Source organism: Spermophilus citellus (genome assembly GCF_964194105.1).
Source record: "Spermophilus citellus genome assembly, chromosome: 4".
NCBI lineage: Eukaryota > Metazoa > Chordata > Mammalia > Rodentia > Sciuridae > Spermophilus > Spermophilus citellus.
Window position 1 is genome coordinate 130,320,245 of NC_138185.1, and position 23,279 is coordinate 130,343,523.

Here is a 23,279-nt window from a genome sequence, read left to right on the forward strand (position 1 = left end):
AGTGCTGGGCACACAAAAGGCACTTGTAAAAGAAAAATTGTGAAATGTAGGGAAATAAACGGGACAGAGAAGGTAAAATAAGAAGTAGACATTCATTTACTCAAGAAATGTTTATCCTGCACCTATTTCAGCCTAAGCACTAGGGATATAAGAGTTAACAACATGGATATAGCCTCAACTTTCAGGCAAAATCAAATCTGAAAAAGGAGACAGACATTTAAAAAATAATTGTGATAAGTACCATACCCAACAGATGCAAAATATAAAGAAATCCTAAGGAAGTCAAGGAAGGTTTCTTTCAAGAACATTTAAATGAGACTTCAGAGAGGAGTGTCCTGGACATGTGCAAAGTTCCGGAGTTGAGAATGAACCTCATGGATGGAATGTAATGAAAGTAGGAGACACAAGGAGGTGAAGAAGATGATGTGCACAGGCTTCAGGTATTTAGCTCTCCAGCTGGCAATAGGACTTTTTACCTTATTCCAAAGAAATGGGAAGCTTCTGAAAGATGGTAAGCAAGGAAATTGCCAGATAAGATTTAATTTTCTAAACCATCATTATAACTGTTTAATTTAAAGAATGATAAGGAGAGAGACAGCATGGATTTAATGAACAGTGAGAAGTCTATGCCATAATTAATGAATGATGATAGGGCAAATGACAGAAGAAAAGGTTTGTGAGAGTAAGATGGAGTTCAGTTTGAACATTCTCAGTTTAAGAGGTCTATGATTTATTCGAGTAGAAATATACAATAAGGTGTTGAATATACAAGTTTGGAGCTCACACAAAAAAAGCCTGTATTGAAGATAATCACTGGGATTTCACCAGCATAGAGATGGAAGTTGAAACTCTGAAAGGGCATGAGATTATCTGGAGGAAATACCAAAAGAAACAAGAAGATTAAGCAAAGGCCTTGAAGAACTCTTAATGTACAGAGAAGCATGAAGATGTGACAGCAGGAAGCCAACGCCTGTGTGACTATATCTGTTTACAACAGAAAACAAAATAAGATCACTTTTGGAACTAGTCAGGCTGGGGTAGGGGATGAGAGTTTAAGAAGGTATAAACCCTAAAACAGAAAAACACTTTTATTTTTCTGGCTTATCATATCTCTCCTCTCCCTAGCTTCACAACCTCATGATGCAGGAGTAAGAAGACAAGTGCTTAGTCAGTCACAAGGAATAACTGCATCTACATCTCCACAGGATCTAGGTCAGTGCTGGGCTGACTCTTCCTTCTAGACACAGGGAGTTTGTACCAAGTCTGTATTTTTAGAGTGTCCAGTATAGAAAAAGATACAAAATTGTTACTACAGACAGACAGAACCTGGTGAAGGTTGGTGATCATTAGGTGATATCCATCAGCTCGGAAGGAAAGAGATCAAAGGAAGAGTAGAGCATAGCTTCTGACCCATGATCCATTCTTTAACCTCCAGCCTCAGGTTTCTCCAACTTTCTATTCATATTATGTGCTACTCTGGATCCTCCATAACATTTAATTCCCATGTCCCTTTAAAGAGGACTAGATTACTTACTATCTGATCATATACTAACCATTGCCTATTAGCTATCCCCCTAACTTTAAATCCCTACTTTATTCTCTACTCTCTCTAATACTATGTCCTGAATTATTATTATCTTATTATTATCTTCATGCTGCTAGGTGTACAACAGCTATTGGTTTATCCATTTCCTCAGTTTGGAGTCCAGTTGGTCTGTACCCCAAACCCTTCAATTAGAATGTTGCCCAAAACGTGTGAAAAGATACCAACTACGACAGAATAAGCAGAAAAAGAAATAAAAGCCTACTAAGAGTTTCACTAGTTTTCCATGTTCTTACCTTTGCAGCAAGTCGACACTCCATCACCCTAACATTGAAGTGAGAAGTTGCTGCCTTATTCATTTCCACACAACTATTTGCAATCACAAATACTGCTCCACTTGGGAGTTTCACATCAGTTGCCCTCAGAGGACTAAATTCTATCAACTTGGCCTATTAGAAGAAAAATGACAAATGAGATATAATTGATTGGGATTCAGAAAATGCTTAAACATTTTATGTATTTATCCTAACAAAGTCTTCTCTCAAAATGCATTCATTCATTTAAAGAGCATTTATTGACATCCAGTCACTGTACCAGGCCCTGGAGATAAAACAGTGAACAAGACAGATAGTATCCCTCCCCTCATAGAGACTACAATCTAGTAGCAAAGATAGTCAAGCAGACAAATACATTTCCAAGTTACAAGTGTGACAGTGGTAGCAAAGCACAGGATACTATACAGACACTTAGTTAAAGCACCTAATCAGATACAGCCTAGTGTAACTCCTTCAAAAAAGGAAAATATAAATTGAAAACTAAAAGATGAGCAAGAGAAGGGCAGAAAGAAATTTCTATCCTCAAATGGGACGTCAAGAAGAAAAAGTTTATGCAAGTCCAGAGGCAACAAACAATGTTAGGTGTTAATAGAGTTTTGAATATTGAAACTTGTTGAAATTTAGAGTTTGAAGAGTGAGAAGTGGTGTGAAGTTACAATGGAGGAGTAAAGTAAGGGTCAGATGGTGGAGCACTTTGCCAAAGTCCAAAGAACTTGGACTCTGTTCAGACTCTATACCTAATCTACATTAACTTCCGTACTGTTGCCATCATGTCTGCTTGTCAGCTCTCATCCAAAACACCCAGAGTATTTTTTTAGTATTAAGCCAAATTTCCTCATGCCTCATGTCTTTGGCTTAGGAAAATCAACAACAAATATTCTTAACAAGAAGGAATCCAGGTGTTCCTGGAAGATAGCCAAGCCTGGAGGAATATGATGAAAAACTAAGAAAATATCTTAAAGAAATGTCTGCTTCTATTTTGGAAATGGGCAGTTTATGGGTAACAACCAAAACCTCTGTCTTGCCTAAAGGAGTTGATGGGCAGGGGGAAGTAGTATCCAGCTAAGGAATTCATTCTTGGCTTACTATCAACATTCTTTTTCCCACCACTGAAATCCCAAAAATGTTGACAGAGAAAAATGATACCAAAGAGTAAATTATAAAAAGAGGAGTTGTAAATACATGTGGTAAGAGAACTAATTTGGGTTTAAAGCCAACATGAGATTATGCAAATGCCATGAGATAAAGTGACTTTGGACAGGAGCAGGAAAGGAGATCTCAATAAGTAGGAGTTGAGAAATCTCATCTTAATAATGAAGACCATGGCAGGGGGGAACAAACCACAAGTAAAAAATTGACTTGAGATATGATTCTGGAGGAGAGGTAGAGACTATCCACATGCAACAGAGTAAATTAACCAGTGATATAAAGCAGTTGGGAAAGAACATTTTATAATATAGTCTAATAGAAAAAGTTGCTCATAACCAAGCATGCTGGGAAGCTCAAGGCCTTCCTCTCCTATGAATTTTCCCCTGTTGATATTTCCAAATAGCTCAATGCTACCTACAGTTCCTTCTTCTGCAAGAAATGATATGGACTGGTCCATGCCTCCTCCTTCAGTGCCAATATAACGCTCACTCTTGGCACAGATTTCTGCAAGTTCCACCTGGAAAAGTAAAAGAACTGATTTACACTATAAGTCTAGTCAGATCCCTTTCTCATTCATTTCTTATTCCAGATCATCCTGAAACACTAACACTGTAGTGCTTGCCTGCTGGCTTGCCAACATTTTAATGCTCATACTTCTCAGTCTGGTCTTTAATGACTTAACCCTTGCTCATTTCTCCAGCTCACTCTCCTGCCACTATTCCCCATAACCCTAAGCTCCAGCTACCAAAAATATGGAACAAATGCTGTTCTTCCTTACTACCAGGCTCTTACACCTCTCCATGTCTTTACAAGCATGATTTTTTTTTTTTTTGTCCTCCTCATTCAATCCTCCTCTATCCCCTTAATCAACTACTCAAACATCATCTCCCTCTGGAACTGACACCACCACCCACATTTACACATACCACATAACCCTTCCTCTTCATTCCCTATTTATAACTCTATCATCATTTTTTGAACCACTATTTAAATGTAGGTTTACTTGACTCTATCTACTAGGCTATGAGAGCCCATGCAACACCTACTCCAGAGTGCTCTTGATTGGATTACAGTATTTATTGTTGTTTTTTAATTGTTACATTTCTATTACATCTGCTTTCCACAGAAAATTCTGAGTCTTGTGAAAGACAGATAAAGTACCTTTTGTATCACCTAATTCACACAATGCCAAGTATGTAGTAAATACTCAGTAAATACCTGCTACTTTAATTTTCTGAGAATAGCTATCCAAACACCATCTGACAGATTCTGCAAGTATCATATTCCTCGTTTGTCATGCGGATTCATTAACTCTGTCTTGTGACATGAAGTAAACTTGGAATTTTGACGTAAGGGGCATTGCACATGGCCTGCTGACCCACAGAGCCAGTGACCTACCCACAAGGGGCACATTCAAAATAACCTAAATATCAAAACTTAGATTTAAAATGTAGAGAAAACATATCCAGATTAAGCAGTGCATGCAGCATTCAGTGAGAATTGGATACCCACCTAACTATAACTCTGAGCCAGTATGAAAAGTCACCTCCTGCTGAGCATGGTACATGCCTGTAATCCCAGCAACTTCAAAGGCTAATAAAGGAGGATTGCAAGTTCAAGGCCAACCTCAGCAACTTAGCAAGGCCCTAAGCAATTTAGGGAAACCCTGTCTCAAAATAAAAAAGTAAAAAGGGTTCAGTGATTAAGTGCTCCTAGATTCAATCCCTGGTTAAAAAAAAAAAAAAATGTAATCTTTTCCTCAACAGTAATAATAGCCCTAGTTACTGAGTGCCAGGTAGGTATATGTCAATTATGCTAAAAACTTCCTTTAAACCTCCAAACAACACTCTGCTTATCACCATTACACAGATGAGGACAGTTTAGAGACATATAATAGACAAAGAGGAACCAGATCTGAACTTCATCTGTGTGACTCTAACCCCTGTATTCTTTTCACACTGAACTTCAATTACTTTTCCCCAAAATGAATTAATATAACCCATTTTTCCACTATCTCAAAGGGATATGAAACAACAAATGAGATTCACCAAAATTTAAATATTCTCCCTCTTAAGAAGAAAGAAATTAGAGAATTGAGAAGTTTATATTTATTAATTACTTTTTTTAAAAAAAAATCTCTCAATGTATGAAAATAATTATATGCTTTAATAGAAATAAGATGTTGATTTTTCAAAACTATTGGGGCAGAATTCAGAGGGAGATCAGGGGATATCCTTGCACCTACTGTTAACTCCTCTGCTGAATTCTTTTTTATTATTATTATTATTTTAGTTATAGATGGACACAATACCTTTATTTTATTTGTTTTTATTTTTATGTGGTGCCGGGGATTGAACCCAGTGCCTTACACATGCTAGGCAAGCACTCTACTACTGAGCCACAATGCGGGACCCTCTTCTGCTGAATTCTAAGAAATCAATCCCATAACTGGACAGACAATATCCAACAGATATAAATGGAGAGAACACAAAGAAAATTAAGATAAAGAAGTTAAAAGATGAAAGATAGGATGACCCCAATTATAGCCTCCCAGAATGTGTACAGAATTTAGATGTACAACCAGTGTCAGAAGTCTCCCAATCTCAGTTTATGCCCTAACTTTCCTGTTTACTGTTATGACCTTAGATAGATTGCTCCACTTTTTTGAGTTTCCATTTCTTTGTATATTTTCTACCAATAACAATAATATTAATTATAATAAGACTTACTGAGCACTTAATATATGATAGGTACTATTTCATGTGTTTGCCTGAATTATTTACTTCTCATACAGCCATATAAAATGGGTATCCATTTTATAGACACGGAAAATAGGTAGGTTTATTAGCTGAGACTAGGCTAGGAATTACTAAAGCTAAAATTCAAACTCAAATTATCTAACTCCAGCACTCATACTCTTAATCATTATGCTATACTACCTGCTATTTGTAATATGGAGAAAAATATCACCTCACCAGCCATGGAATTATTGTAATAATCCAAAGAATTAAATAAAACAACTTTAAATAAGAGTAACTCACAGTGCTCTGAATCACTATTCAATTGTTAACTTTGTTAATTTTACAAATGAATAAGAAATCATTTGATTTAGGCAAGAAAGTAGCTAAATCTCAAGCCAAATGTAAAGACATTATAACTAGAGTGGAATAGAAGTCCATTTTTTAAGTGTTTAGGACAAAATAGAATTTAAAAGATTCTGGATTCCACCACAAAAGTCAATTCCACAACAGAAGTAATAAAGCCTGAGGTAAACAGGAAATTTTTATCCTACTTAAAGCATTTTGGTCCAATTGAGGCAAATCCCTTGAGTCCCTTAGTTCACTAAGCAAAACATGCCTATAATGAAAAATTCAAATGCTAGCTCACTTGCCAGCTTTCCCAATGCCCTCACCCTTCACCCCAGTGCTAAAGCAGAAAGGTCAAATCCTAAATGGTCAAGAGATATGAAGAAACTAGAAACAACTTTTTTTAAATCTCAAATTCTATTTAAGGAAAACACTTGCTCACTTTGGACAGTAATCAACAATTAGTTAGGCCCAGATTCTAAGTCACTGAGGGTATGACCTGAACTCAGAGAATCATTAATGGAGGGACCTTAATTAACATCACCATGTTGTAAATGGAAGCAGAGAATGCCTGTCATTCTGGATGATATGAAGGAGGCATGTGAGCCTAACCACGCCTTTGTAGTCTTTTGGGACACTAGAAATAGAACCATAAAATATTCTCCAGGAATTATACTCAGAGTGACTTGCAAAGGCACTAAATCTACACTCCACACCTATTTAAATTGTGCAAAATCTTCATAAGAATAAGGATTTGTCAAAACATTAACACAATGTATGCAAAAGAAGTCTAATGGAAGCTAACCACAGAAATACCAAAATGTTTTCAGAGACCAAATTCTTTTTGGCAAAGGATTCAGTCATCTTTGCACCTGATGGATGAGGAATCCTGAGACTTTCCCACCTCTTCCCACCTCCCAAACACACACAACCTGAAAACCCTCAAGCTCTAACCAGAGGGCTTCACTCCCCTTCCACCAACCTAATTTCTTCTGCTCTTAAACCCGCGCACCTGAAGAGACTGAAGCATTTGACTCTCTATCCCTCCTTCAAAATGCTGATGTCTGAGAATCAACAGGGAAGAAAATTTGACTAAGAAATAACCGACATTTGTGCTCCATAAGCAGTACCTATTTTAACTTTTGCCCTCTGGACAGTTAGGAGTAACCTTACATTAATTCACAGGCATCACTTAAAGCTACTGAAGATGATTAATGGGGCCAGTTTAGTCCTCTGCGTAATATTATGGTTTAGATGTAAAGTGTCCCCCAAAAGCTCATATGTAAGACAATACAAAAATTTTCAGAGGTGAAATGATTGGGTTATGAGAGCCTTAATCTAATCAGTGGATTAATCCACTGACATGTATTAACTAGGTGGTAACTATAAGCAGGTAGGGTGTGGCCAGAGGAGATAGGGGGTGTGCCTTTGGGGTTTATATTTTGTACCTAGTAAGCAGAACTATCTCTCTCTCTCTCTCTCTCTCTCTCTCTCTCTCTCTCTCTCTCTCTCTCTCTCTCTCTCCTCTTCTTGATTGCCATGTTCTGAGCCACTTTCCTCCACCACACCTTTCTACCATGATGTTCTGCCTCACCTCAGGCCCAGAGCAATAGAGTTGACCATGTGTAGAATGAGACCTCTTAAACTGTGAAGCTCAAATAAACTTTTGGTCACAGTGACAAAAAAGTTGATTAAAACAAGTGGTTTTCTCAAAGGAGGAGGGGGAGGTAAATCTGTTTTAATTTTTTTAAGAAAGAAGAATATTATTATTTTCTCACATTTCTGATGCAAACAGATGAAATTCAGAAGAATTCATAACTTGTTCATATTTCCCATTATCCATCCCCAAACACAATCCCAAACAAGTCACTCCAAATAGCCCAGTGTTCTTCATTGTCCCACATCCCAGTGATCTCAATATGAGGCTAATATCTTGGTGTGACTTCAGTGGCCTGATAATGGTGGCAGTTTATATGTTGGCCCAGTCACCATTCTAAGCATTTTTCATGTACCATCTCTTTTCAAATCCATGAGAGAAATTTCTATTACTAAATGGATTTTATAATGAGGAAAAGAGAGGTTAAGGAAGATCATTCATTAGGGTCAAGACTTGAACTAAGATTCTTGGCTCTATGCTTTCAAGTACCATACTATAACTTATCCCTAAGAGTAGAGGGATTTGGGGTGGGGGGGTGAGCCAGGAACCCAAAAAAAGCTTCCTTCCTTATTTATCTCTCACTAGCACAGTTAATTTATTCCCCTTCATTGTTTAAATTCTAAAAGGAAAAAAAAAAAAGGTGGGAAGTGGGGAGGCAGCAAACACAAGGGTAGCTATTATTGTGAAGATGGGAAAGAGAAATGCCAAAAAAAAAAAGTTGTGGAAAGACAGCAGGAGGCAGATGCCTGGCCAGACTGATGGAATCAGACAAGAATATGACACAAGTCATTGCTACTAAATATGAATGGGGCCTCCAACGCCTGTGGTAACTTTGGTGTCGCTTTCTTGGCAGGCAGATTGCTTATTTTGGCTCTGACCTTCCAAAAACGCTAAATAATGATGATAACAGTGGATGGGTGGCAGGCCTACAATCTCTGTGGTTTGGCAAATGTGTCTTGGAACTGCATGTCCCTTCCCATATAGGACCCTCTCACTTCCAGGGAAGTGTTCTTCATACTGTGCTTTGAAGAGCACAGGTCTGCCTCACCCTTGAAAATCAAACTGCAGGAATTTGGATAGTAAACCAATCTGGACCCTATAGGAGAAGACAAGGAAAAGAAGGGAAATTCACTAATCAATTACTGTTTCTCCTCCAGCATAAAAATAATTATTAGAAATAACACTTGATAATTTTCCTAGTAGGGATCTGATAAAACATACAGAGACACAAAATAAAGAGAAAAAAATAACTCCTCTGAATCATCATTTGAATCAACCAAATACATAATACCATCCTCAGGTTCACCTAAGGATTCTTTGTAAGTAACAGTCAAATAATAGACTTTGACACAAAGTAGGAAGAATCTTTAGGATAAGGAAATGGTAAGGGTGTTCAAAGACTGTTACACAAAATAAATTGATTTTACTGGTCTATGTTCAAATGTTATGCCAAGAGTATCTACTAAACATCACTATAAGAAATAGTTATATGAATACCACTTTTGCATTTTTTTCAGACTGCTACAGAGGTCATTTTCATTATTACTAAGGTTTTAATATGACTTGTCCCTACCAAAACTCATAGTGAAGCTTGGTTCTCTAGTGTAAAGGTACTGAGAAGTGGTAGGACCTTTGAGAGGCACTTGGAATCATGAGGGATCTACCATTCTGAGCAGATTAAGGCTTTCCTTGTGGGAATGGGATACATATCACAGGAGTTTGGTCTCCTTTGTGATGCCACCCACCAAGTTTTGATACAGCATGAGGCCCACCCCAGAGAAAGCTAGTCAATCTTGAACTTCTCTGACTCCAGAACTGTTAGCTAAATAAACCTCTTTTTTTAATAAATTACCCGGTCCTTGGGCACTCTGTCATTCCAACAACTTATCACTCTACTCTTAGGGATAAGTTATACTAAGACAATTGTGTTTTGTATGCTCTAAAGAATTCATGTGAGAAATGCCTTTTAAAATTTAGCACACCTAAGGATATTGCCTCTTCTAAAAAATCTGAATGATTCCTCCTACTTTGCATTTTCTCTTTTCACCTTGTCTTCTAGGAATTTTAGTAAATAGAATTAAACAAAACAATTGTATCAAGAAATTAACAGTTAATGTGTTTGTATTCCTCTTTCTTTTACCCTGGCTTACTACTTATTCTAAGTTTTTTACTTTATTGAATATATATTCTCAATTATACAATCTTAGACTTTAGTTAAAGTAAACAAATAAGCAGTTGACATAAGTAAAAGAAAAATTGAGACAAAACAGGCATTAAATAAATAGTTGTTAAGAGAAGCAAGGATAAACAAGAATACTTTTTAAGAAGGAAGAATAAAAATGATGAAGAGATTTGGTAACTATAATTCATAAGAAATGGCTGAAAAAACAGTGGATGTGTGACCTGAAAAAAAGAATAAGAGGAGTCAGGAGAGGATCCCTCAAACTCTAAAGGGTCAATATCAAAAGAAAAAAAAAACAAAAAAAACGGGAATTTAGGTAGAAAGAAAAAAATTTTGATTAAATATTTAAAGAAAAATCTTTCTAATGACTATAGTGGTCCACAAATGAAAAGGGCTAATTTGTCAAGCAGTGAGATCACTGGGATTCTCAAACAGAGACTAGAAAATTCTCTCTTAGGAATGTTGAAGTATGCATACAGAGAGAGAGCCCTGAGATCTCGAGTTCAGGGACAGGGGCCCCTTAACTGTTGGTAAAACTGTACATTTTCTTGCCCTCTCCCAAATTTAAAATCTAATAAATATTGTGTTCAACTAAGAATAAAGATGAATATAGATGCTTTAGAAACAAAAGCATCAAATTATCTCCCCTTTATGGGCCAGATAAGTAAAATAAGCAATTTCTAAAACAGTAGGAAATTTTCTTTTTGCCCTATACCCTAAAATGTGGAATATGGGGGACTCCAGTCCATATTGCTGCCTCAGGCACATGCTGATTTGGAGCTTCCTTCACCCTCCATGCATTCCACCAGGCCCCCCCTGCCTGCAATGCACAATGTGCCCCAATAATGGGGCAGCTCAGAGATAGATTCATTTGGTCTCGCGGGTAACATTTCTGTCCCTATAGTCAGAGGTCTACACCACACTTTGGAGAACCAAAGTGCTAAGACCCAATATCCACTTTCACCAACGGGCAAAAGGAATCTAATGTAGGAGACAGAAAAGCTGTTGGAGAAAACTTATCCTTTGGAAAATGAATGTCTCATTTCAATCTCTTTCTCTAGAATTTCATTCCTTGTTGAGTACCTACATGTAGTCTAACACTCCCCAAAATTATAAGCATTATAAATACTGTATTCATCAAGAGATTAATGTGAAAAGAAAAACAATATTGCAAATGGCATTGCATAATCACTCTTGGAAGTAAACATAGAAATGTGAGATAATGGTTTACCAAGCCATTGATAAAAAGTTTCAAAGGAATTAACCAAGATCAAAAGATGTATCCATTTAGTAAGGCAATTTGTTATAAAACATGTCCAGTTCACACTTTACTGCTGATAGACAGAAAAAGAGACTCTAACATTGTCTAAATGGAGGTAATATGACAAGGGGCTGGGCCGGTTGTCCACTCCTGTAATCCTGGCAGCTCTGGAGACTGAGGCAGGAGAACCTCAAGTTCAAGGCCAATCTCAGCAACTTAACAAGATTCTGTCTCAAAATAAAAAATAAAAAGGACTGGGGATGCAGGTCAGTGGTAAAGCACCCTGGATTCATTCTCTAATATAAAAAAAAAAAAAGGAAGAAAGAAAAGGGAAAAAAAGAGGGGGTGGGGGATCAATGATCATTTCGAGTAAATAGCAGTAAGGACAGGGCCCTGGCTTTTCTTCGAGGTAGATGTGGGGTCTCTGCTATTGGACCAAACATTACCCTTTATCAGCAACTCAGTGAGACCCTGAGTTGTCTGACCACTATCCATATATTACCTGTATCTCAGATTGCAGCTCTGCTTGCTTTTCCTCTTCCCCTTACAATTTATTCCTTCTACTTCTTTTGGGAAGATATATTGCTTATTTCTCCAGAGGAAGTTTTAGTTCTATAAAGTGTTCTGAAACACTAGTGTTTTATGTTAACATGTGACACAGTAACTTTAAAAATTAGTAAATTTTTGCCTGGCACTCCCTACATGTCTTTCACATCTCAACTTACTCCACAATGCCTTCCCCCAAAACTACTCCTTCCCATATAAATGAGATTCTCCCATTTTCTCTCAAAGTCTATTTCCTTCACAACATTTATCACTTATCACCATCTGTATATAGATATTTTGCATGTTTACTTAATGATGTTCTCCCCTATTAATCTAAGCTCCAGGAAGGGAGGAAGCATTCTGTTCACTTCTGTATCTCTATACCTAACCTAGTTGTTAATAAATGAATGTTGAATGAATGAATGAACAAATAAGTATACAACACGAATTTCCTATTTTTCTACTAATCCCCCATATTCAGAGATAAAAATTTGCCTCTTATAAATGAATATATACCAATTGGAAACCCTGGGACTGTTCATTACTCAGTCATTGCATGACATTGCCATTTCATGGAGAGTGGAAATCCAGAAAAGAATCTGGTATTTTCCTTCAATCAGGTACCTACCCCTGGATCTACAAACTGTGGTGGGATTTGTGAGTTGGGTATTTGATTAAGTGAATGGGAGATATGGGATTATTTGTATGAATCTAGCAATCAAGAGATAAATTATTATAATCTTATAGTAATTGGAAGGGATGGGAAAGAGGACAGTGTCCCCAGAAAATGTTAGAGATGGAGAGGGAGTAGCCAGACATAGGAGTTCATGATACTGAGTTTTATAAATAATGTACTAATTTAAGGAAACTGAGAGTAGTGGCTAGCATGATAAATGATGAGAGCCATGTGGTTCAGTCATCTCCATTATCCAAGCTAACAACCAGCCAATCCAGAACCAGCACTGTCTAACTGACAAACAGCTGAGAGAAGATGTCTTAGCTAAGCCAAGATAAAAAGAACTACTAAAAAGTTGAATCCAGTCCAAATGGTTGTTATTTTAAGCCACAAAGTTTAGGGGTTATTTGTTACCTCAGCAAAAGCTAACTGATATAATTAATATCTGCCTTTTCATTTCAGGACATACACTTAAAGTAAATATCCATTTTTTTGTTTTGATTTGTTTTGTTTTTTGGTTTGTTTGTTTGTTGTACTGGGAATTGAAACCAGAGGACTTAACCACTAAGCCACATCACCTGCCTTTTTTCATATTTTATTTAAAGACAGGGTCTCACTGAGTTGCCTAGGCCCTCGCTAAGGTATTGAAGCTGGTTTTGAACTTACAATCCTTCTGCCTCCCTCCAGAGTCGCTTGGATTATAGGTATGCACCACTGCACCAGACACTAAATATTCCTTTTTCAATCAAGTGAGCTTGAATAGGCTATTTTCCTACTAATAAAAATCTTAATAATTCATATTTGCATTTGAAAATATTTTATTTTCACAGAATCCTAAAGAATATTCAAAGATTCAAACAATTTTAAACATTTTGTCCCATTGGGTTTAAAAAAACATGAGACTACTCACACAATTACATATGTGCTGGACACCTGGTCTCCAGTATGTCAGTGTTAAAATTGTGGAACCTTTAAAAGGTAAGGCTTAGTGGGAGATGATCAGGTCACTGAGGACACACCTTCGAAAGAGATTAATGCAGTTATCTTGGGACCCTGGTTAGTTCCCATGAGAGTAGGTTGTTTTAAGAAGAGTAAACCTAGTCCATGGATCTCTCCAGCTTCTGTCTTGCCATGTGATCTCTGCCTCTCACATGTGCTTCCACCATGATGCCAACTGCCATGTTGTGATGTGAGCAGATTCTGGTGTTATACTCCTGAACATTTAGAACCTGAGTTATATATCTCTTTAAGCACCTAGTCTCAGGTATTTTGTTATAGTAACAGAAAATTGACCAAGATTATATAAATTATATATGCTCCCAAATAAGTATCCAATTGGTTTTCACAAAAACAAATTTATGGCATGATACCTGCTTACTTCTTCTACCATAGATTTCTACATTTGTTTTTATCACATAGTCCGTGATCCTGTCAAAATGAACTAATATAAATTTCCTGATTATGCCATGTTCTCTTCTGCCTCTCATCTTTGTAAATATTCTTGCTGTATTTGTTCAATAAATATAAAGCGCCAACCATGGGCAAGGCATTGTTATAATTTCTAAGGGTATGGTAGGGGAAGTGGAACAAAACAGAATTCTAAACCTTCCTCTCCTTGTAAATGCTCTATAATGAACTAAGTTTAAGCAGTGACTCTTCTAGAAAAGTTTCCTGACTGCCTGGAGTTACTCTCTCTACTCTATCATAGCAGTTATCAGTATAGCACAGTAGTTAAAGCATGTGTTTCCTCATCTGCAAAGTGGGAATTGTGATAATTACCTATCTTTCTTGGGTCACTATGAGGATTTTAAAAGCCTAGCATATTATTAATGCATAATTAACACTAGTTATAATTATTGGCCAATCAGGAGTCAATGTCCCACTGCCTCTGGATCTTTATATCCACCATTCTCTATATCGGAAATGCTCTTATCTCAAAATCTCTGCTCAAATATCACCTCATTATCCTCCCAAAATGTCTTAATACATGCCACTCTCCATCCCATATCAGGCTTTTTCTTTGAACACCTTATATTATCTCGTTTTTGTTTTTGGTGTCTCTTCCTCCCCTACTCAAATATAAGTTCCATGAAAGAAGGCATTTCATTTTAATCACTGTTCTAACCCAATGACCAGAATAGAATCTGGCACAAAATAGATATTCTATAAAAAACAGTTGAATCACGTGTAGCGATTGTAGTACTTAAAGAAGGTACAAAGATTTTATTTTCATCTCAATACTCAAGGTGATAATAAATCCAATCTTTGGTTATCAGATTATGGATTACTTTTTAATTTAATCTTAAATATATTTTTAAATTCCCTAATGTTCTATGATAAGAGAACATTACTTCTTTGGTAATAACAGTAACTTTTAAGGAAACTTTAATCATTCCTGATGATATTTAAAGAACTCAATTAATTAAGAAATATATTTTTACCATTTTAAGATGGTATATTATATTTCCTATTTCTACCCATGGCTTTGGGAACTCCCCAGCTCATGAACTAGCCCTCAAGACTAAAACTGACACTTGAAAACACTTCTCATGCCATTACTTTACATCAATAGGTATTATTTTTAACTAAAACATCCTAATTAGAAATTAACTGATTTTAAACTTCTGGTCAACAAGCAAAGAAAACTCACTGTACTACTTTATATTGGCTATATAATGGCCATCTTCTTCCTCCAAAGTAAGAAAATTAGAAAGCAGAAAATAATAGAGCATGAATCTTTACACTCAAAAAGATTATAATTGGGATAACAAAGAAGTTTCATCATCCATGAGCAGTTTGCACCTTTAAGAACTCCTTTGTTTGTAGGGGCTGGAGATGTGGCTCAAGTGGTAGCGCGCTCGCCTGGCATGCGTGCGGCCCGGGTTCGATCCTCAGCACCACATACAAAGATGTTGTGTCCACTGAAAAAACTAAAAAGTAAATAAAATTCTCTCTCTCTCTCTCTCTCTCTCTCTCTCTCTAAAAAAAAAATTAAAAAAAAAAGAACTCCTTTGTTTTTGGCCTATTATGCATCATAGGAGCTTATTCTGTGACACTGCCTCTTCTGCTCCATTATCACCTGCCTATGTAGTAACTCCTTCATCTGAGAACATAAGAGGATAAAATTCAGGAAGTTCAAGTGTAGGGCCCAAGAGAGTCTTTTTACTAGTACCATTGCCATGACAGCTCTACTAATTCACATGTTTGGATTTATGGAACACACTTTCCTATCTGTATATGACAAAGCCTATTAACAACTAGGAGGAACACAACACCTTATACAAATGCCTGAAACTAGATACATTTTTAACAACTATGATGGCACACAGTAGACCTTAGCCATAGGAGAGAAGGTGGAGATATGGATGTTATCAGCCCTATATGGAACAGAACTCCTCAATGAATGTGAATAAATGAGTAAATACTCTGAATTAATTGCATAAAAGCCAAAATCATTATTAATGTCATCAGGAAATTATGTCGCAAATGAAACCACATTTTTATTTTATTCAGTTAGTGACCAGATTGCCTGATTTGAATCAATTATGATTTGGGTCCCTAGGGATCCAAAGATTTAAAACTCGATCAACTCGATGATTAAAATTTCTCCATGAGCTAGAAAGAAACAGCTTTGCAATCGCAAACTAAAATGAGAAGCACTAAAGTGAAGTTAGAGGCTATATTGAGAACCTACAGGCTTTTAATTTAGTAGGTAGAAATCCATTAAGTCATTGTACAACTATAGACTTAACACAGTCCAAATTTGCCATCTCACAAAAGCATGCTAAGTGACAAAGATGACACTGAATGAGCAAAGACATGTGAATGGTTCAGTGCCCCCCTATACAATATCTGCCTGCTTTGGATGAGCGTCATTTCATAAGCAAAGGCTGGCACGGTTTATCTTTTTTATAGCATATAACTACATGACTAGAGAAACCTAAAAAGAGCAAATGACAGCTCTGACTTCTGTCAACTCCACCCACCTGGAAAGGAAAAAAAAAAAAAAAAAGCAGTCAATACATAAAAGCATGCAGATGACAGGCAGGCAGTCTTTGCCCTTATCAGGGCACCCTCAAGTCCACCTATTCCCTGCAGAAGCTCTGGTTTACACCAAAATTTATCCAGACAGACTGCAGTATCATTTTTACAGTTATATATATATTACTGATCAAATTCTTTTAATCTAATATAAAGCTTTAAAGAATTAAGCCTGTATAGTATAAACCCCTTAAAAGATTACAATAATTAGAGATACAGAGACATGTAAATATTTGTTAGTCAAACCAAATTCACGTTGCCTGGTATTTTCTTTGGCGCCTGCCCATGTCATTATGCTGAAATGTGATATATACAAACCCTGAGTGACTGCACGTGAAATAATGTGACCCTATATACACAGTGACAGCTTAAAATTACATTTGCTTGGTTATTTTTATATTAGGCATCTCAAGCTGTTTATTCCAAGCTTAGTACATTTGGTTTCCTAAACGAAACAATGGAGGAAAACATGAAATACTTAAATAGGAACACTACAATAAAGAATTTTTTAAATATTTTGACAAAGCTGATAATTTGAGACTTTTAAGTCACCAGTATTTCATTCATTCAACAAAAATGCATTGAGCATTGGATTTATTAAAAACACATAATATAAGAACAACTAAACACAGAATCTCACTTTAAACCAGTTTTTTCATAAGCATTATTAAATGAAAACCCACCTTTATGAAAGGGAATTTGTTATATACCTAAACTAAGATAAACTTTTGGATAGGCAGCAGATCTCTATCAATTTATATATTTTTTTTTCAAATTTACAATTCAACAAACAGAACCCATACAATATGATTCACTATAAAGGTCATTCATTGTACTATTCCTCAGGGGGAAAAAAGTCTCATTCCAGTTATAAGGCAATCATATGACAAACCCAAATTGAGAAAATTTTACCACCCCCCTCCAAAAACTTGGTCTGTACTCTTAAAAATGTCAACTTCACGCTGAGGCTGTAGCTCAGTGGTAGAGCACCTACCTGCCTAGCATGCATGAGACTGTGGATTCAAGCCCAGCACTGCAATACATATTGTAAAGGTAAAATTTCTAAGCTGATTCTAAGCTGCAAAAGTCTGAGTTAAAGTGTAAAAGACTGGGCATTGTAAAGTCTCTAAATTGCAAGGCCTGGGCTAAAGAGTAAAAGACCAGGTATTGTTAAAATTCCTCTGCTACCCCCGGAACCTGTAATCCCTGTAGCTGTTAGGACAATACCTGAACTGCCCAGTAAATATTTCTCCTGGTCCCCTGGTTGTTTAATAGCTAAGGGCTCCAAGTAGCTTGGCACGTAAGCATCTAGGCTCCAAAACCAATCAGTTTAAATGTGTACCCCGCTTAGGAATGACCAATCACCCCTGCCCAGACTGTTCCCGCCAATGAATGTACTAATCCTGTCTCAGAGTTGTTGTTCAATTTTCCCGCGCCTCATGATGATTTGTTCTGATGTATGCAAAGCCCTCCACCCTCTCCAAAAAGTGTACTTAAGCTCTGCTTGACCTCTGCTCTGGGCTCTGGGCTGCTCTATCTTCCTGAGTGAGCCTGGAACCTCAGCATGCTGAATTAATAAATCCCCTTTTGCCAATTGCATGGAGCCAGTCTCTTGTGTGGTCTCTTTCTCCGACGCTCCGCCGGACCCTTACAATACATATATAAATTCAATATCATAGAGTAAGGCTGAGGAACTGGAATAAAGAAAAACTAAAAAACTAATAAAGGAAACTTAAAAAATGACAACTAAATGCAATGATTGATCCTTAAATAAATTCTGGATAAGGAATTTTCAAAAGAAAAAAAATAACAGGAAAAAACTGTAAAGGATATTATTCAGGCAACTGTGAAATTTAAATATAAAGCCTATGAGTTAACAGTATTGTACCAATATTGAATTTTCTAAGTATGACAATTATATTGTGGTTTAGTGGAAGAGTGACTTTTTCTTAGGAGAAGTAAACTGAAATATATAGGGGTAGTTTCTATAATCAACTCTCAAACAGTTCAGGAAAAAATAAGAAAATAAAGCCAATGTGACAGATGTTTATGTGGTTCTAGGTGAAAGACATATGTGTTCATTGCCTGTTCTTGCATATTTTAAGTATGTTTGAAATATTTTCATAATAAAAAATGTAAGTGCTATATTAAGCCATATACTTGTGTCTGTGTGCATGTGTATAAATGCACAGGTGTGAAATAAAAAGAAAGGAGAGGGACAAGAAGAGAGATTTAACATTGTTGCCAATAAGTAACAATTTCCCCAAATACTGAAGCAAATCAATGAAAATGTCTAAATAGAAAGACATTCTACATTAAATCATAATATTCTATGAATTGTTCCAAAAAGAAATTTATACCTTTTAAATTTTTCTAATAAATTTTGTGCTTTATCATTAAATTATTTTCCAAGTTTCATAAAACTATTATCACCAAATTTAACCATCACAATCTTATTTGAAGAATTAAAATATTTATAAAATCTGACAACTATAATATTTGTAGTCATGAAAATATCTTAAATATAACATGCTATAAAATTTAAAGGAGCATTTTCATTCTCTTTACAATGAAAAGTCCACAGCATGTAAAGTCCTAGTTGCTTTAATTTTTGCATATATTTTACAAAGTAATAACACAATTTTATCAGAAGAAACATTAATTAGCTATTCTCTGCATGCCCTGAAACCACAGTAATCATGACCAATTTTACCTTCCCTATAACTTACTTAAATTAGAGGAGATTGTAGGCTTTAATGACCACACATACAGTTCCACAGGCCCTGCTCCACTTGATTTAAATAAACACAGTCAAAATTAACAAGTTGGTTAATAGCCCAGAATGTCTTCTTAGGTGGGATATTCCCAAGATCTTTGAAACAATTGTATTTTATTTGCATGCTTAAAAGAATCAAATCAGCATATTGGTCAAAGAGTAACCTGGGTGGTACTCATTAAAACCTATCTTTTGAAAGTGATACCAAAAAAAAAAAAAAATCCAACCTCCTCTGTATTTTCTAAGACCTGACTGGAGCTGATACAAAGCAGGGCACACATGTGTTAACAGCACATCCTGGGTTTCTGGAAGATGAATTTAATAAATTCTCCCTGTTCATTATGGAAAAATAAAATGAAATGGGATCCTTATTCCTGCTTTTACTATTGTTCCAAGATGTCCCACAGAAAAGAGTTTAGTTATAGATAGAGACTTTCAAAGGGTAAATTATTTGAATGTGTCAAATAAAGTGAATAGTCTATACATGTGGAATGAAATTTGCAAAACATTAATTTTGCCACTCACCCATAAAAAATTCCTTCCTACTCTAAAAGATCTGTTCTTTTAAAAAGATTAATTTTTGAAGAAAATCAATAAGAAAAACATAACAACTCTAGCTTTCACATTACTCAATTTAGTAAGTTATCATGGGATCTTTTGTCTCATAACAGTGAAACAATGGCTGCATAAATATGAAGTTGTGAGATAAGAGTTAGAAGCATATGGTATAAACTCTGGACAACATAAAACAATATTTTTTAAATATTTATTTTTTAGTTGTAGTTGGACACAATATCTTTATTTTATTTATTTTTATGTGGTGCTGAGGATTGAACCCAGGGCCTCACATGTGCTAGGCAAGCGATCTACCACTGAGCCACAATCCCAGCCCAATAAAACAATATTTGATCATAAAAATTAATTAACTCAAGACAACTGGCAATATCCATGCACCTTTGACCAATGTGGAACTTTCTCAGGCCACTCTTCTACTCAGAAGAGTAGCTTCACAATCTAGTATTTTACTAAGCAATAATTTGGTATTTTACTAAGCAATAATTTGATTGAAAATCTAGTAGGCACAATATTTCCTTTTTGATGTCCCCCCCCCCCGAATGTTAATGCTATAGCCTAATGATGACCATCTTTGATTTCCTAGGCTACATGAAGAAAATGGTATTCCTGCCCCCAATGTTAAGCTCCAAGCAGAACTTCCATGAAAAGTGGGAAGGAAAGCCAAATTTGGAAATCCACTAGATGATCCCAATTCTGAAACATGAAAGACTACCCTTAAGGTTGCCATTCCCACTGACTCTACTTTGACTTAAGCTCAGATGTCCGTCAAGATGGAGAAAGAAGCCCACCACCAGGACCTTGGAGTATTTCACTCTACCCTAGGGTTCTGTACACCAAGATAACACAGGGTCAGTAGAAACAAGATTATATCCAAAGAATATCACCAATCCCCTCAAATAGAAAATTTTGCAAGCCAGCAAGGTAGATATTATCAGAGAAGGTTCAAAATAGCTAACAGTTAAATATTTAATAAAATAATTGAGCTCAAATGTCACTTCCTAGATCTTCATGTTATTAGCTACCCATAACAATACTCAGTATTTGCCAATAATTGATAATTTATTTATTTGGTAATATTTTTTCATCCAAATTTTTCCCCTTAATTCTTTATACTAATCATATAACCTAAAAGTAACCTTTCTCTAAGTTTTTCTTCACAATTTCTAGGCTTCATTTTCCTTAAACAAACTAACCCTATGTATAGTATCTGCCCATATGTTTGGTTATTTTATCTGTCTCGCCCATTTAGAATATCAGCTCTTTGTCTACCTTATGGCTTGAGCCCCAATTTCTAGAACAGTGCATGCTTCAATAAACAGTACTGATTAAAGGAATGGGAAGTAAAGTTCTTTTTACTATCTAATCCATTTCACTTTGTGGTACCCCTAAATCTCAGGATTAGAAGGAAAATAAAAAGCTTTCAATGAAACTAGCCTACTCATTTTCCAGTGACTCAGAATGCCTCACCTGCAGAGAAAATCTACCTTTTAATAATTGGAATGAGAATTATAGATTGTTATTACTATCATCAACATCAGCATTATAATAATGTTGTGGTTATGACAATAATGATCATTGACATTTACTGTGAGCTGGGCCCTGTAGTTTATAAACATTATCCTCATAACAAGGTTACCAAGTAAGCATCATTATACCAATTTTGCAAAGAAATATGTTCACAGAGATTGAATAATATACCAAAGATCACACAGTTGTTGAGGCAATGAGTGAGGATACTAAGGTCTTGTTGACTCCACAAGCCCTGTTCTTCCCACCATACTGAGTCATGGATTAGTGAGTGAAATATTGACTCCTTTAAATTCTTTCCTTCAGTCTTTCTGATCAGACCAAGATGCTTTCCTGTCTCTTGATCCCTTACCACTTTTGCTATTATTAAAATTAATAATTATATCCATATACCCAAATTCTAAATAATCTCCAATAGTACTTCTTAAATATCTGGTATATTCAATAACCAAAGAAAACTTAATTTGTAAAATACTTCTTTTTCTTGGTCATTGACTATGGGGATATCTAGATAAAATACAATTAAATTAGTTTTATGTACCTATATTATTCATTAAGCACTGGTAAATCAAGTAGGCACTGACTTTATTAAAATCTTCCATAAATATATTATTTTTCTAGTATTGCTCCTGTGAGCATTATCATCTAGGATTTCACCCAGTCTCTTACTTTCATAGACATCAAAGCCCTGAGAATAATAGAGATGGAAAAAGTCACAACTCTGAAAACATATCAATACTTATAAATTGCTCAATGTGCTTTTGAGAGAGTAAACTACTAAAAATTTAATAGAAAAAATACTCAAAAAAGAAAATAGAAATTATGTCTATAAAGACTAACCCTAAAAATTAAATTTGAGAAACAGGAAAATTTGATAAATGAGATGTTCTTAGATTTTTCAAAGATAATAAATTAAATACAATCATTTCAAGGGATGTGGATATTTGTAAATTAGTTCAGTGTACTTAGTTTTTTTATTGTTGCAAAACATTTTAATTAATGCATGTTTGTTACAAATGCCTTTAGAGCTGATAGTAGCAGTGTCGTACAAGTGTAAGACAAAGTTCCCACATTATATTCATGTGGAATTATATTGATTGAATTTAAACTTAATTAACTTGAGGACTGTAAGTTTGAAAAATAAAACATTTCTAACCATCTGAAGTTTCCCTAAGTATTTGAGGTGATGCATATGTTAACTAGCTTGATTTAATTATTCCACATTGTCTTCATAAATGTATTTTCTTTTAATGGTAGGAAACATGCAGTGCAACTTTGAAAGGCTTTGCAATGATTCATAGTGTACAGTATTTGAATCTGTTCTTAGAGCCATGGGAATCTGGGTTTCACTCTCAGTCCTCACACCCTCACATTTTTTGTTCCTTTCTTTCTCTTCTTCATTTATTCATTTATTTTAATTAAAACTAAGAGCATACTGCCCAGAAGTAAAAATATGTGTGGTTAGTTTAAGTGCTCAGTTATCCCAGTATCTCCATCTAGTGGGCATTGAGATTATAGTTTATTTCATCCAATAAATTCCTAATTGTAAAATTTATTAAGCAAAAAAAAAAAAAAACAAAAAAACAAAAAAAAAACCTGTTAACAACAACAACAACAACAAAAAAAAAAAAAAAAAAAAACAGAAGAAAGGTAGCAGGTGTTTTCCTGGGGATGGAACTCTCAATCAGCAATACCAAGAGAGTTGAATTACATCATAAAACTATGACAAGTACATAATACCCACAGTGTTCCAACTTTGCTTAAAATTGCATATAGCTTTTCAGTGGTTTGGTTTGGTTTTATTTCCAATAAGATCTAGAATCTTGAAATATTTATTAGAAGATTTAGAGGTAAACACAAGTTTAAGGATTATAAAGTTCTTAAAAAAATATAGCCTAAAAAAATGGCTTCACCCTTTATATCT

At 35.5% G+C, this 23,279-nt stretch overlaps 1 protein-coding gene across 6 annotated transcripts in view; it reads right to left on the reverse strand.

Annotated features, from left to right (window-relative positions):
- The window catches only part of GALK2 (galactokinase 2), a 125,235-nt gene that overhangs the window by 40,475 nt on the left and 61,481 nt on the right, over positions 1 to 23,279 (reverse strand). For 5 of the 6 annotated variants that reach the window (XM_081292148.1, XM_081292149.1, XM_081292147.1 and 2 more), the window contains 2 exons: positions 3,446 to 3,544; positions 1,840 to 1,992 (listed from right to left, as the gene is read on the reverse strand). The exons of the other annotated variant lie outside the window; for it this stretch is intronic. In XM_081292148.1, the coding sequence (XP_081148274.1) occupies positions 1,840 to 1,992; positions 3,446 to 3,544 (252 nt within the window). The remainder of the gene's footprint in view (positions 1 to 1,839; positions 1,993 to 3,445; positions 3,545 to 23,279) is intronic. 6 annotated transcript variants of the gene reach the window in all.